The following is a 16,314-nucleotide window of genomic DNA, read 5'->3' as shown; positions in this document are numbered from 1 at the left end:
GTAAATTTGGTTAAGTTAAAATTGATCTTTTTTTAAATGGCTAAAATTAAAGGAAAATAAGGTTTGTAAATATAAATTGAGGAAATGGAAGAAAGAAGAAAAATAAAATAACAATATGTTAGAATAAATTAAATTAAGTTAAAATGGAGAAGTAAATTAAGGATTTGCTGAGGCAATAATTTAAATTGGAATACTAGAAGGGGAGGTGTGAGGAGGTCTGAGAAACAAGTTAAAAGAAAATAAGTATTTGAACTTTCAGGTGTTTTTGTTTTTATTTTTAAGTTTTGTATTTTTGTATTTTTTCTTTTTGTTTGTTTATCTTTGTCTTTGTTGTTATATGTGTTGTTCTTTTTTGAAAATGCTAATAAATATTCATTAAAAAAAAGAAAAATTATCTGAAACCATAAACTTGTTAATGCTTATAAAATAAACTTGTTTATTTGGTTTAATGTTAACAACTGTCTAGATGCAGTGTGTACCTGGGAGAAACGGGTTGGTGGCAGCGGGGAAGCGATCCAGTGGTGGCACAGGGATCAATAGACTGTCAAACGTCCGGGGACCCTGTGTGAACGCCACAAAAGTGTTGGCAGTGGTGGGATAACATCACTACGCCTGTGAGATCCATTCAATACCCTGTGGTGGGATATTTAGATTGTTGCGCCTAGTCACCAAAAAAGCGACAGCAGCAGTGGGATCCAAATCAATATGTTTGAGGCGGGATCAGATAGATACGCCTGTGTTGGGGAAAACAATACACTTGGAGGGGGAAGGGTAAATCTGTGAAGTGATTACCTAGCCTGAGTGTGTAGTTGTAAAATACCCAAGGTAAGCCACAAAGCCAAAATAACAAGGAAAAAGAGAGCTCAAAATCTGTTCTGGCAGAGGGTTTAGGCTCGTGGTCAGAGGAAGTAAGCTTGAAGGGTTAGAGAGAAAACCCATAGCAGAACTTTGGGACCAGAGTCTTGAGAGAAGCCTAGCCAGAGGGAACGGTACTGAGAGGAAATTTCTCTTATTTTGTTAATTTACTGACAATTCTCACTCACACATTATGCTGCCCAAAAAGATAAGAAACCCTGTGAGGGAAACAACCTATGAAAGTTCTGAAGGAGAGGAGAATGGAAATCCTCAGAGGGGAGAGCAGTGTTTAGAAAATGTAACTAACATTCAACCTGAGGCAGGAGGTCCAAAATTCTCTGAAGACTTTGTAAAGTGGAAGTTAGAACAAGAATATAAATTGGAATTAGAAAAGATTAGATCTGTACCAGAAATAGAAAGAATTAAAGCTGAAAGTGAGAGCTAAAGAATTAGGGCTTAGCAGGAGAGCGAAAGAATGAGAGCTGAGCAGGAGAGGGAAAGTGAGAGTGAAAGAATGCAATTTCAGCTGGAGATGAGGAAACTGGAATTAGCAGCTATGGAAAATCAAAATAATAGTAATAACACCATTAGTCAAACTCAAGTGAAGGTAAATTTAAAGCGTTTTCCTGTGTTTAAGGAAAAAGATAGCCCTGAGGCTTTTATTATATCATTTGAAAGAGTTTGTCAAGATTTTCAAGTGAAAGATGAAGATAAGATGAAGATACTTAGAGCCAAAATAAGTGATGCATTAGCTGAAATCTATGCCCAAATGACTGAGGACCAATCCAAAAATGTTGATATGTTTAAGCAACTAATATATACCAGGTTTGGGATTACCCTAGAACAACTGAGAAATAAATTTAGAAGTGTGACTAAAGTGAGGGAGGAGACATACACTCAGTTTGGGGCTAAAATCTCAAACTACCTCACAAAATGCTTAGAACAGGAGAGGGCAGACTCCGTTCCAAAAATCAGAGAAGTGTTTGCTCTGGAACAATTTTATGAAATGATAAACGGCCAATTAAAATATCTTATAAAGGAAAGACACCCTCAATCACTTCAAGAAGCCGCTAACTTAGCTGACCGAATAAATGAAATAAGGGACCATAGGTTTGATGAACCAAGTTTTGGCGGGAAAGAAGAAGAAGAAGAAGAGTTTGGATTTGATATCCCGCCTTTCACTCCCTTTAAGGAGTCTCAAAGCGGCTAACGTTCTCCTTTCCCTTCCTCCCCCACAACAAACACTCTGGGAGGTGAGTGGGGCTGAGAGACTTCAGAGAAGTGTGACTGGCCCAAGGTCACCCAGCAGCTGCATGTGGAGGAGCGGAGACGCGAACCCGGTTCACCAGATTACGAGTCCACCGCTCTTAACCACTACACTACACTGGTGTGGGGGACTACCAGAAATAGATTCCAACAGGCAAAGGGAAACCCATCTTCAGAGACAGACAAGGGAAATAGGCCATTGTCAAAAGGGCGAAATGACAAGGCCCAAGCAAACACCCGTCTCACTGAGGAGAAAGAGTGGAAAACAAATTATACAAATCCCAAAGAACCGAAATGCTGGGGATGTGGAAAATTTGGCCACAAAAATTTTAATTGTAGAGCTGGAGGGGGAACGTCTGTCAATATTAGCCCTCCAAAAAAAAAACATATTGTATCAAAGCAGCTGAGGAGAGCCAAGCTAGTCAGGATAGGCCGAAGCCTGCTGAAGTGGTGGAGGCTAAAGTGGTACATTGCTATGCCATTAAACAAGACAACCTTTTTTTGAAAAACGCTGGGGAAATTATTTGGATTGAAGGGAGGAGATTTCTAGGGTTAAAAGATACAGGCTCGCAAGTCACTATTGTCCACTGAGAGATAATCTGTCCCATCAAAATAATTCCAGGGAAAGTTATGCGATTAAAAGGAATTTCAAATCAGCCTGAGGTATTACCCGTTGCAGAGATCCATGTTAAGTTCCAAGATTGGTCAGGACAGTGGCAGGTTGCTATTTCTGAGGAGATTCCCACTGCTGTGCTGATCGGATGAGATCTCTTAGAGCATGAACAGAGTTCTTTTGTAGTTACTCACTCCAAGGGGGGTCAACAGTCACCTGATGCTGAGGGGAATGCTACTGTTGTCAAAGGAGACAGAGCTGAGGAACAGATCTCTGAGGGGAGAAATGAAGCCCTGCTGGTTCCTTTTACAAAAAACAAAAAACCTAGGTTTGCCCAAGAACAGAAAGAGGATGCTGATTTAATTAATTGTTTTGAGGCAGCCCAAACAAAACAGAAAACCTGGTACGACAAAAAGGCCAGAGTAAGAACTTTTGAACCCAAGAGTGAAGTGTTGCTACTGAGACCAACCATAGGAAATAAAATGCAACTAGCATGGAAGGAACCATACAAAATTGTGTCCAAAATGAGTGATGTAAATTCCATAATCCAACAAGGGGAAGAAGGGCGTCAGGTGGTTCGTGTGAACATGTTAAAGCCTTATCTTAGACCAGAAGGCTGGACAGTGTATGCAATACGTGAAGTTCCAGACGAAGCCGATAGAACATGCTGGGAAGGGAGAGGGGAGCAATTGTGCAATCTACAGGAAATTAAGATAGCTCCTACATTAACCCTTAATCAGCAGGTGGAGGTTAAACAGATCCTGCAAGATTATAAGGAAATTTTCAGTAATACTCCAGGTAGAGCTAAGGGAGTTGTACATCATATCAACACCGGGGATGCCGAGCCCATTGCTGTAACCTCCTATAGGATAACAGGAGAATATAGATATAGGACATAACATTATGTTTGCTGACTGGGAACGGTTGTGGACCACTGGTATGAAATTTACGGCATGTAATGCCTTAAGAGAGAATATTATGAAAATGATATACAGGTGGTACATGACTCCAGTCAAGCTTGCAAAAATCTATCATTTGCCCGATAACAAGTGTTGGAAATGTAAGGAAAACGAAGGTACATTCTTTCACCTTTGGTGGACGTGCCCAAGGATTAAGGCTTTCTGGGACATGATATATAATGAAATGAAAAAGGTATTTAAATATACCTTTCTGAAGAAACCAGAGGCCTTTCTCCTGGGCATAGTCGGCCAATTGGTGCCAAAGAGGGATAGAATTTTTTTTATGTATGCGACAACAGCAGCAAGAATACTTATTGTGAAGTATTGGAAGACACAAGATTTACCCACCCTGGAAGCGTGGCAGATGAAGGTGGTGGACTATATGGAATTGGCAGAAATGACTGGCAGAATCCGAGACCTGGGAGAAGAGTTGGTGGAAGAATATTGGAAGAAATTTAAAGACTACCTGCAGAAATACTGTAAAATTAATGAATGTTAAATTGATGTTGGATTGAAAATAAGTGGTATTAGCAACAAAGTTAAAACGAATATGCAAAAAACTGGAGTGATAATGGATGAAAATATTTAGTTATAATGTGTTAAGATATAGGGTTAAGATAAACGAAAGAGGCTAAGGATTTGCTGAACTGATTATGTAAACGGGAATACAAAAAGGGGAGGCGAGAGGAGGTCAAGGAAAGTGGCAAATGACCCAAAAGATATAAAAAGTGGATTTGTTTTTTAACTTTTTTTCCCTTTCACTTATGTGTTTTTATTTTTTTTTGCTCTATGTATTATTGTATTTTTCTTTTTTGTATTTTTTTCTTTGTTCTTATATGTTCTCCTTTTTTATTCTGTAAACTTTTGTTTATTTTTTGTAAAACCTTAATAAATATCTTAAAAAAAACAAAAACAAAGTGTTGTTAGACAAACCTGAGGGATCTATCAGATTTTGCCTGGATTATAGGAAGCTGAACCATGTCACTAAAGCAGATGCATATCCAATGCCACATTTAGATGACCTGATCGAAGCTATAGGCCAGTGTCATTACATCACCTGCCTATACTTAACAAAGGGATACTATCAAGTAAAAATGGACCCTAGGAACCAGGAGAAAACTGTGTTTAGAAGTCGCTTAGGGCAGTTTGAGTTTAAAGAATGTGCCAGCCACTTTTCAGCGACTGGTGGACAAAATCCTGAACGGATTACGAGGGTTCACAGTTGCTTATTTAGACGATATTGCTGTGTACAGTCCAACTTGGGATAAACACAAAGAGCACTTGGGGATAGTGCTAGAGCGAATTAAAGAGGCGTACTTAACCATCAAAGCTAGCAAATGCCAGATAGGGGGCTCGATTATTTAATACCTGGTACACATGTTGGGAGGAGGAGTGATGAAATCTTTAGAGACAAAGGTAGAAGCCATTTCAAAATGGCCTACCCCTACCTCCAAGAAGAAAGTCAGAGCTTTCCTAGGACTAGCCGGTTATGATCGAAAATTTATTCCAAAATTTAGTGAGTTAGCAGCGCCTTTATCTGACCTAACTCAGAAGAAGGAGCCAGATAAGGTTAAATGGACAGCAGCGTGTCAGCAGGCCTTTGATGTCTTAAAAAGCGCCTTGACGTCAGGACCAGTCCTTGTTGCTCCTAATTATGATCGTGAGTTCACCGTCTTCACTGATGCGTCCAATGCCAGGATCGGGGCCGCTTTTTTGTTTTATATATAGATTTTTATTGGTTTTACAAAATTTTTAACACCATACAAACATATAAAAAGACATACAAACACGTATAATTTCATAGCCTTACTTTCATAAACCTTTAGAGATTTAGCAAAGATTTATCATTTGCCTGACAACAAGTGTTGGAAATGTAAAGAATCTGAAGGTACCTTTTATCACCTTTGGTGGACGTGCCCGAAGATTAAGGCCTTCTGGGAAATGATATATAATGAAATGAAAAAGGTACTTAAATGTACTTTCCCTAAGAAACCAGAGGCCTTTCTCTTGGGCATTGTCGGCCAATTGGTGTTAAAGAGAGATAGAAATTTTTTTATGTATGCTACTACAGCAGCAAGAATTCTCATCGCAAAGTATTGGAAGACACAAGAGCTACCCACTCTGGAAGAATGGCAGATGAAAGTGATGGACTATATGACACTGGCTGAGATGACTGGCAGAATACACGACCAGGGGAAGGAGACGACGGAAGAAGACTGGAAGAAATTTAAAATCTATCTTAAGGACCATTATAAATTTGATGAATGTTAAAATGTCAAGGCTTTGAGAATGAAAGGGTTACAGCAATATAAGAATAGATTGAAGGAAAGATTAATAAGACATACTTTCGACAGAATCATTAGAAGTTGCTGAAAAATTTTGGACATTGGGATGCAGAAAGGGGAGGTATGGGGGAGTCCTACCGCTTTTTTGTACTCCATTCTATTGCTGCTGGTTGCTGCTTATCCGAACCTGATACCAGTAGCCATGTGTACAAACAAAGTAGAAGGCTGCAAGTAGGAGCGCTTTCACACAGCTAATGGCGAATCCCCTGCAATCCAAGTCCTCCTCACTTGCTCAAATCTATTCTGCCTCAAAACAAGGAGCGGAAGGAAAAGGCGGCAAACTGTTAAATGGAAAAAAACCCAGGCACAGGGCAAATACCTTAAGTATACCTTTAAAGCAACAGTGCTCTTTCCCTCCCTCCTCCCCACTCAGCTCGCCGAAAAGATCCTTCCCCACCCACCCCACGCGTGTTCCTTGTCCCTTGAGTGCTTTTCCTTCCCTCCCCACTTAAAACGTGGTTACAAAGCACGGATCCACATGGATCCTCAGGATTTTTGCACTGGGTCACCCCAAATTCACCATCAGATCACATGTCTGTGGCCACAGCATGAACCACAAAAATCATACATCCACTGTTTCGTTTAGAATATTTTCTTCTTCTTTTCCTCCTCTAAAAACTACGTGCGTTGTTGTTGTTGTTTTTATTTCAAACTCTTCCAGTTATTAAAGGTTTAAAACAATGTAAAGAATGGCAGAGAACCCTGATGAAATTCATCTGGCAGGGGAAAAGACCAAGGATTAAAATGAAAATATTAACGGATAAAAAGGAAAGAGGAGGTTTTGCTCTCCCAGATTTGAGCCTATATTACGAAGCAGCGTGCCTACTTTGGCTAAAAGATTGGATAAAATTGGAGAACAGAGATCTATTGGATTTAGAAGGTTTCAATAATTGGTACGGGTGGCACGCATATCTCTGGTATGAGAAGGTGAAAGTCAACAGGGCTTTCTTAAATCATATTTTCAGGGGACCAATATATCAGGTCTGTTGTTAGCCGCCCTGAGCCCGCCTTCGGCTGGGGAGGGCGGGATATAAATAAAATTTATTATTATTATTATTATTATTATTATTATTATTATTATTATTATTATAAGAACCTTCTTGAAAGAAAAACACCATGGTGGATTTCACCGGTAGAGGTCTTAACAATAAAAAAAACCAACATGGAAGGGAAGACAGCCACTTATGAAGACTTGGTAAGAAAATCAGAACAAGGGCTTAAACTTAAACCTTACGAGGAAATAAAGGATCAATTCACCAGTTGGCTACAATATCACCAGGTGAATGATATGTTAAAACAAGATAAAAGAAAAATGGGCTTTGAGGACAAGAAATCAAGATTTAATATAGAAATAATAGAAGGTAAAACCAAAACATTGTCTAAATTATATGACATATTACTGGAATGGCACACAAAAGACGAGGAAGTCAAAGAGGCAATGATTAAATGGGCAATTGACTTCGGCTATAACATTGAGTTTGAAAAGTGGCTGGAATTGTGGAATAGAGATATTAAATTTACGGCCTGTACGAGTTTGAGAGAAAATGTTTGGAAAATGCTCTATAGATGGTATCTTACACCGGCAAAATTGGCTAAAATCTATAGATTAGAAAATAAGACATGCTGGAAATGTGGTGAAGTGGAGGGAGACCTCTATCATATGTGGTGGCTATGCAACAAGGTGAAGGTTTTTTGGGAAGCAATTTATAATGAACTTAAAAAAGTTTTTAAATATACTTTTCCCAAAAGACCTGAGGCCTTTTTGCTGGGAATTATGGGTAAGGAAATAAAAAATGAAGATAAAAAAATATTTCTCTATGCCACCACAGCTGCAAGAATTATGCTGGCACAAAACTGGAAAACAGAAACTTTACCTAACGTAAGTGACTGGCAGGTCAAAATGATTAACTATGCCGAGCTAGATAGATTAACAGGCAGAATACGAGACCAAGATGACCAGAAATTTCAGAAAAATTGGAGTAAATTTTGGAAATATATTGGAACGGATATATAGGAGGAACTGGCGGTATTAGAATAACTTTATCAGCGAATAATTATAAACTTTAAAAACTAACTAAGCAATCAGGGATTTATTTGATACTTACCAAAAGGGTGAAGGGAAGTCAAAGGCTAAGTAGAGCTTAATGTTTATATTATTTTTCTGTATGATTATACGCTTACTTTTTGTATAGCATGAAAATAGGATCAATAATTTATGTTAAAATGTTTATTTTTGTATTTGTTTTTTCTTTTTCTTTTACAAATTCTGAATAAAAATTTACTTGCACAAAAACTACGTGCATCTTATGGTCAGGCGCGTGTTATAGAGCGAAAAATACGGTAGGTTAAGTTATCCCTCCTGAGTCAATCTTCTTAAGGGGGGAGGTATGTGGCGTTAGCCCTCCTAGAAAGAGGCCTTGTTCTGGCTCCAGCAAACGTCAGACTGTCAGTTCTTCTCAACTTCTCAAAATTAAGGGGAAATGTGTGTGCGTCCTATGGAGCGAATGCAGGCTCCTTGGCTTCAGCGATAGCAACCCGAAGCCTCTGAAGCCTGCGCTCCAGAGGCTTGGAGTTGCTTTCGCTGAAGCCACGAGAGTCTGGTCTTTGAGGCTGGCGGTGGGGAAAAGCAGCGCCAACACTGGTAGCGTAATAATAATAATAATAATAATAATAATAATAATAATAATAATAATTTATTTGTACCCCGTCCATCTGGCTGGGTTCCCCCAGCCACTCTGGGCGGCTTCCACGACCAAAAATACACTAAAAATACACTAAAATGACACACATTAAAAACTTCGCTGAACAAGGCTGCCTTAAGATGTCTGAATCTCAGGTAGTTGTTTATCGCTTTGACATCTGATGGGAGGGCGTTCCGCAGGGCGGGCACCATTACCGAGAAGGCCCTCTGCCTGGTTCCCTATAGCTTTGCTTCTCGCAATGGGGGAACCGCCAGAAGGCCCTCAGCACTGGACCTCCATGTCCAGACAGAACGATGGGGGTGGAGACGTTCCTTCAGGTATACAGGACCGAGGCCGTTTAGTGCTTTCAAGGTCAGCACCAACACCAACACCAACACTTTGAATTGTGCTCGGAAACGTACTGGGAGCCAATGTAGGTCTTTCAAGACTGGTGTTATACCTGAGTGCAGCGCAGGGACTGACTGAGCGGGTGGCGAGATGCTTTCAGCCTCGGACACTTGGCGGGTACTGAAATGGCCGTGCAGGCCAGATTCACGACCCTGGAGGGCTGGATTTGGCCCACGGGACATAGTTTGAGGACCCCTGGCCTACACTGACTGACGGAAGCTCCCCAGAGTTTCAGGCAGGGATTTCGTCCAGCCCTTGCAGGAGATGTCAGGGGTTGACCCTGGGACATTCTGCATGCCAAGCAGATGCTCTAGGGCTCCCCATATTTCCCTAGCCTTTCAATGTTATGCTATTAGCAACAGTGGAGATTCCACCTGCCTCTTTCGAAAGGAGAAAACTCACCTGATCAATTAATAACAATAACAATAACAATAATATATTTATACCCACCCACCTGGCTGGCTTCCCCAGCCACTCTGGGCGGCTTCCAACAAAATATTAAAATACAATAATCCATCAAATATTAAAAGCTTCCCTAAACATAAAAATAACAACAATCCATTTTCAATCCATTGAATTAGCAATTAAGCATATCTGGAAAGGGAAATGGCATACTTTTGTATATTAGCATAAAAAGCATGCATAAGAAAATATTACTCATTTATGATGAGAATAGGATTAATTTATTTTGAAATTCACTGGGTTCCTCCTTGGCAGCCAGTGCGATTGTTTCAGCAGGGCTAGAACTCAAGACCCGCTGCCTTGAAGGACATCTAAGTCAAGTTTTATTGCGGCCAAAGCCAGTGACACTAAACACCACAAGATCAGACAACAAGAAATCAGCAACAACCTCAGAAAAGAAAAAAGGTTACACAAGGGAACTTTGCAGTGTGCCATTCAACAGAAGAGATTTACGCTTCCTAATTACTAAAGTGCAAAATTTAGCCACCTCATATGATATTGAGCTTGAGGAATCTTCCAGGAGGTATTTTCAAAGAATTTCAGGGGAGGATTCCAAATAATATTGAAGGGGTATAAATTTTGATAGAAGCGGTAAAATAAGTTGAACTCGTTCTTCACTATAAAATTCGCAAGATAGAAGAATGCGTGTGACAGATTCTACCTTATTAGACATACAAGGGCAGAGACGCGCATGCATTGGAACCCGCGTGAATTTGCCGTACAGCACTGCTGAGGGCATTGTCTCAAAGCGGGCTCTAGAGAAAGCCCATCTATAGGCTTCGTTAGTGATGTTAGTTAAGTAAGGGGCAGCTGCAAAATTAGGCCAAGCTTTTAAACATCTATACGTCTCTGGGAGTAGGGCGCCTTCTTGTTGTAATTCGATATCATAAAGTCTCCGAGTGATAATAGCTTTTGCCTTGTTCAGAGTTCCAATAAAAAAGATTTTCAGGGTTTAGACCAATTTGTTTGATCTTGTTAGTTATTTCCATAAGCCAAGGAGGATAGGGAACTGCGGCCAGGAAGCAAGGTAATAGTCCCTTAGGATTGTAATGGATTTTCAGCGATCTGGCTGCGACATCTGCCACCCCATTGATCGCCAGGGTTGATTCGGCTGATCTGGCTGGCTAGGCGGGTGTCCCCTTCCTCCCTCACCGCTCCATGTGCGTCCCTCCCGAAGCTGCGCGCTCGGTGGAAGAGGATGACCATCCCAGATAGAAGGAGTGTACCGTTCTTCGGTCAAGGGTATACGATAGCTGCGCTCCCCTGCTAGAACCTCCAAACAAGCTCAAGGTCCATTTGTAGGAGAACGTAGGGTAGTCAAGCTTGAGGGACATCTAAGAGCAGTTGGGCAGGGGAAAGGTCTCCCTTGGGAGGTGGTGGACTCTCCTTCCTTGGAGGTTTCTAAGCACAGATCGGACGGCCATCTGCCATGGATGCTTTAGCGGAGATTCCTGCATTGCTGGGGGTTGGACTAGATGACCCTGGGATCCCCTCCTCTCTCTCCACTCCTGAATTCTAGGAGGAGCTTCCTTGCCTCCTGCAAAGCCCTTTTCCCTGCAAGCTCTTCCTCTGGCTTCCGCCCAAGGGAGGGAGATGCTCAGAGTCCAGCCAAGAGCCTCACCCCCAAAAGGATATCTGGGCATGGGCGGAGCCAGGGGGGGGCAGATGCCCCCCTAAACCCATAAAAAATAATAGAAATCTGAGGTTCTGCCAAGCAAGAGAGGGCTGAGCTGGAGGGACTCGGCTTGGCAAGGGTTAAAGGGAAGTGAGCTGCCTTCCTAGAGAGGACAGGAAGCAAGAGGGGGGCCAGGTCCTCCAGAGCCAAGGCCCCTCCCTCCCCAGTCCTTCCCTTGCTTTGGGGTCTCTCCTGCAAGGGCTGCCTCGCTCTCCCCTCCCGGGATCTGGTGAGTCTCCTCTCTCTCCCCCCAGAGGGTGCAGTGGGGAGACGGGGGGGGGGTCCCAGGGCTGGGGCAGGGGAGGGTGCCTGGGGGGGGGGCCTGATCCGGGAGGGGCCAGGTCTGCCACGCTCTCCTTCCTGGAGATCAGAGGATCCCAAACTCACTTGGCCCTCCGCCCCCCCCCCCCCCGTCTGAAAATATCTCCCTTCTTTAAACAAAGGAGTCCCTGGGACTTTTAACTCTGTGTGACGTCGCTCAGCCTCGTTGCACGACAGAGGAAACATGTGCTAATGGTTTTCCAAAGCTGGACGAGGAGGTGGACAAGCCCCTCCCCCCCCCAAAAGGAAAACCCCACGTGGAGGAAGGAAGGAAGGGAAGGTGGGAGAGAAAGGCCAGGAACAAAAAGAGGGATCCCAGCCCCTAGTCTGGCTGCTGCATTGCGGACCAGTTTCCCAGTCGTCTCCCAGGGCAGCTCCCCAGGGAGGCCACTGCAGCAATCCCCTCGCACCCAGAGCAGGGCATCCCAGGACCACATCCTCTCTGTCCCAAAGGGATTGTTGCTGGCAAAGCAGCCGGAAATGGGCGCTGCTATTCACCGAGCCTCAAGGGACCTTGGCATCAATGGCTGTGTGTGTGTTAAGCTATCTAACAGAATAATAATAGGAAGAGGAATAATAATATTAAAATTAAAAATTACCCACCTAAATTTCAAAGGAGATGTCTTTGGCTTTGCCCACTTGGCTCTCAGGGGGTTGGTCGGATACATACCTGGCCCTCAGAGCAAAGAAAAAGGGACCCCACCCCAGGAGTCTGTCTGGAGAGTGGCAGAGAGTCCAAGTGCAAGAAAAGGAGACAGAAGCAGGAGAGGGGGGGGGAGCAACTCCTGAGGACCCCCGGGTGTGGACCCCCGCTAGAGCCAAGCATCCGTTTTCACAAAATACAAATGACTCCCTTGTCAGTCGGTTCTGACTTCATGCATTGACTGGAAGGCTGCAGAAACCAGGTTGATTAATCTCCCAGAAATCCCTTTAGTTGCCTCCACATTTTGCGTGGCTAGAAGGCTAGAGATTTATTTCTCCTCCTCTTCCTCCTCTTTCTTTTCAAAAAGATAGCTCATGGTCTGGGATGCGGTGCAGTCCAGCCCTGGTTCCCAGCAAGACTCATCCATGCTTGCTCAGGGAACCATTTCCCCTCCCCACACACAAATTCTGTAACAGAACAATGTATTTGCTTCGTAGGATTTGCTACGGCTTCTCATTTAGAAGGGCAGAACTTGGCAGAAGACCAAAGGGTTCCTTCCGATCTTTCAGAGGCTTCCTGAGAGCACAGATGGATGAGCAAGATTCAGCTGGCCCTGAAGCAGGAAGAGGCCATGCCAGTCAAACTGGGAGCAGTGGGGGATTCTGGGAAAACCCAGTGCAGAAGATCCTGGGTGAGGAGGACACCCTCCGCTCAGAGGTGCAGAGCCAGCAGTTGAGGCAGTTCTGCTTCCAGGAGGCCAAAGGACCCCGAGAGGTTTGCAGTCGACTCTACAACTTTTGCCACCAGTGGCTGAAGCCAGAAAGGCACACCAAAGCTGAGATGCTGGACCTGGTGATCTTGGAGCAGTTCCTGGCTATCCTTCCTCTGGAGATGGAGAGCTGGGTGAGGGAATGCGGAGCGGAGACCAGTTCCCAGGCGGTGGCCCTGGCCGAAGGTTTCCTCCTGAGTCAGGCAGAGGAGAGAAAGCAGGTGAGAGAGACTTTCCTCTGGATACTCCCAAGGGGCTCCAAACAGGACAGAGAACATCCCATAATGGTCTGCTGCTGTCCCATCTGTTTTCTAGGAAAGCATCTATGGAATGAGACCTCACACCCTTCAACTTTTTGCCATTCTCTTTCTAATATTTCTCACCTTTCTGTGTTTTTAATCCGTGTTTCTTTTTCAGGGAAAGGATCTCTTTGCAGAAATGGACCTGGATTCATGTGAGGCAGAGAGGCCTCCGTTGGACACCAGAGAGAGGCCACTGGGTAAGAAGGAAGGTGGTTTTCTCCATTTGGTCTCATTCTGTTGGTTTTCCAACTCATCTGAGGGTTCTTTTCATCTTGTTTTGGGGGGAGACAGTTGGGAACAAGGGTCCAGAGGAGGGGAGATGTATTTCTGCACAACAAACATATGAAATGGGCACAAACGTCCAAATGCTCTCAGCAGGTAAGGATTTTTCAAAGCCCCATCTGCAGTTAGAGATGCCCTGTTTCACCTGTGAGAGAAGCAGACACTCCTGGCGTCCTGTTTACCTTTTGTCTCTTGCAGGTGACAGAATGATGCCGGCAAGACCTCCTGATCTTTCTTTTCATGGGGACAGAAGGGAAGCAGCAACTGTGGAACCAGATCAGGTCAGGGGAAGCTGCCTTGTGGGGACAGAGGCTGAGGGATGGAGCAATGTCATGTACTGGTTGGGGACAGATGAATGGTGGGAGGAAGCAGCCGGGGAACCAGGAGGGGAAGATGGCTGAGAGCCCAAGAAGTGGAGGTAGAAGAAGGATGGATGGTTAGAGGGGGGAAAGGGAGAAGGCTGGGGAGAGGAGGTGTCAGAAGCTGAAAGGCTATCAGGGCTTAGTGAGCTGGAAAACTCTGTGGCAGAATGCAGTGCAGAATCAGAGGCAGAAGAGGAAGGAGGCACGTGGGAGAGGAAGGTTGGGAGGCAGAGGTGAGTGAGGAGGAGGAGGAGCCACATGTGGCTCCCTCTCCTTTTGCCAGAAGCCACCCTCCCTGCTTGTCTCTCAGAGCCAGGAGACCCCGTTTATTGCAGAAATCTCTGCTAGATCATCCAAGACAGATGGCCATCCTAAACAGGCTTATTATATTTCTAGATTGATCATTGAATGCTAAAATCGGTTTCTACGTAGTGAACAAATCAGAACGAATAGTGGCCTGGATTCACCTAACCAGCCCCATCGGCTGCAAAATGGGACCTGCCCCCCATTTCTCCCCCTCTCCATGCCTCCATGAATCCCTTGAATTTGGCTCTAGGGCATTGGGAGGGAACTCCCCAGAACAGCTCAGGAGGAGAGGGAAAAGTCAATCCTTCCATTGGGGAAACTGGAATGCTTGCGTAGGCAGAGTGACTTGAAAAACAGAATGTGGAGTACCACCTATTGCTGAAAGACAAATACCCATTATTAAAACTTAAAATAAGCATCCATATTTAAAATGTGCAGCAAAGCAATCCTATTGAAACAACATCGCAATGTACAGGAAGGAAACAACAGAGAATTGTGTAGCAGATCATATTTCTGCTGTCTCAGAGGGGGACATATCCCTTTTTTATTTAGGGTCCAGTGTGCTTTGAAGATGTTGCTGTTCGTTTCACGGACGAGGAGTGGGCGTTGCTGGATCCTGACCAGAGAGCTCTGCATAAGGACGTCATGGAGGAGAATCGTGGGATCGTGGCCTCTCTTGGTAAGGCTCCCTGTGGGATCGTCATATCTGCCTGGAAATTCAAAAAATACCTCTATGGGACCAATCTCATCTATTTTTACAGAGCCCAACAGCTCCCCCTATAACACCTGGGAACCTAACACCCCCACCTCCAGTTTTTCCTTTGAACAACCTTCCTGAAATTATTCCTTTTTCTACCAGGATTGGGCTGGTCTGAACTTCCCAGGCCATCTTCAATGTCAGCTTCAGAATTGTTAGGAAAGCTAAGTAGCTTCAAGTTTTTGCTTTTGCTCCTTTTAGTCTTGGGTTGACCAAAGAGACGACTGGCAGCGAAGCTCAGGTTGTGCCAGCCAGAGAAGAAGCAGGCCTAGGGAGAGGAGAGTTAGCAGCGGAAGGCAGAGAGGAGGGGGAGAGGAACTGTCATCTGAGCTCTGAACAAAGGGGAGAAGAAAAACAGAGACAGTGACAGACAGCTGTGTGAGAGCTACAGGAGTGAGTCAGACGCTGGAATGCAGGAAGCATTCTCTGCCAAATTTAAAGATACTGGAAGAGAAGGTGGGGGCTTCCGTGCTGGGGAAGGGGGAGGAGCTCAGTCTGGGCAACTCCATCTTGTGGGGAGGACGATGAGTAGAGGAGCTCCGTCCAAGTTTGTTGTTTTAGCAATAAATCTGAAATAATTAACAGCCAGAGTCGTCTCACGTTTGTGGGAGAGACCAAGCCATAACAAGGACTGACATTGGAGATGGAGGGGATGTCATGACTGGGCCAAACAAAATTCATTCCAGAGAAGAGCTAAGCTTATTGAATCTCAGGTAGCAGTAGCAGTGATGAGGATGAGGATGATACAGTGGTACCTCGGTTTACAAACTTATTTTTTTCCAGAATAGGTACCACTGTAGTAGTAATAATAATTTTTTGTAATGGCTTGGCTTTCCCACAGAAGCGAGACACCGGCAGTAATTATCTCGGGTTTATTGTTCAAACACATAAATCACTCCGGAGCTCTTTCACTCCATGTCTGACTTCCAAGTTTGCAGTTGCCAAGTCTAAACTCTGCCCCTTCCTCTTCTTCCAAGAGGGGGAAAAACCCTTTCGCTTCCCCTCTTTCCCCCTCCTCTCACTGAACTTTTTGCGCCTTCGAGTTTTTGGGCTAGCTATTCCTGGCCTCTCCCCTTCTGTCTCTGAGCTAAGATTGGTATTTTGTGGATCTTTGCTATCTGCTGCCTGCTCTCTGTTCTCTGAAGCTCTGCCACTCGGCTGCCCCTCCTCCCTCTCACATTCCAGCTCACATTCCAGTGTCCTTATCTCTCTTTGCCTGCTTTCATACATTCCAGCCTCTGTCAGCTCCGGAACAAAGCTGACATTTTTATTTCTACCCTGCCCATTTGACTGGATTGCCCCAGCCAC

The 16,314-nt window shown here is 44.1% G+C and overlaps 1 protein-coding gene across 1 annotated transcript in view; it reads left to right on the top strand.

Annotated features, from left to right (window-relative positions):
• Positions 1–16,314, top strand: part of LOC309530569 (zinc finger and SCAN domain-containing protein 31-like) — a 79,221-nt gene that overhangs the window by 17,836 nt on the left and 45,071 nt on the right. Inside the window, exon 2 of the mRNA XM_082219622.1 lies at positions 12,726–13,218. Within this exon, the coding sequence (XP_082075748.1) occupies positions 12,817–13,218 (402 nt within the window). The 5' untranslated portion in view covers positions 12,726–12,816. The remainder of the gene's footprint in view (positions 1–12,725; positions 13,219–16,314) is intronic.

The sequence above is a fragment of the Podarcis vaucheri genome (assembly GCF_965113315.1).
Source record: "Podarcis vaucheri genome assembly, chromosome: 4".
In the NCBI taxonomy this organism is placed as follows: Eukaryota; Metazoa; Chordata; class Lepidosauria; order Squamata; family Lacertidae; genus Podarcis; species Podarcis vaucheri.
The sequence above is the reverse complement of the archived record's forward strand: the minus strand, read 5'-3'. Positions and strand labels throughout refer to the sequence as shown.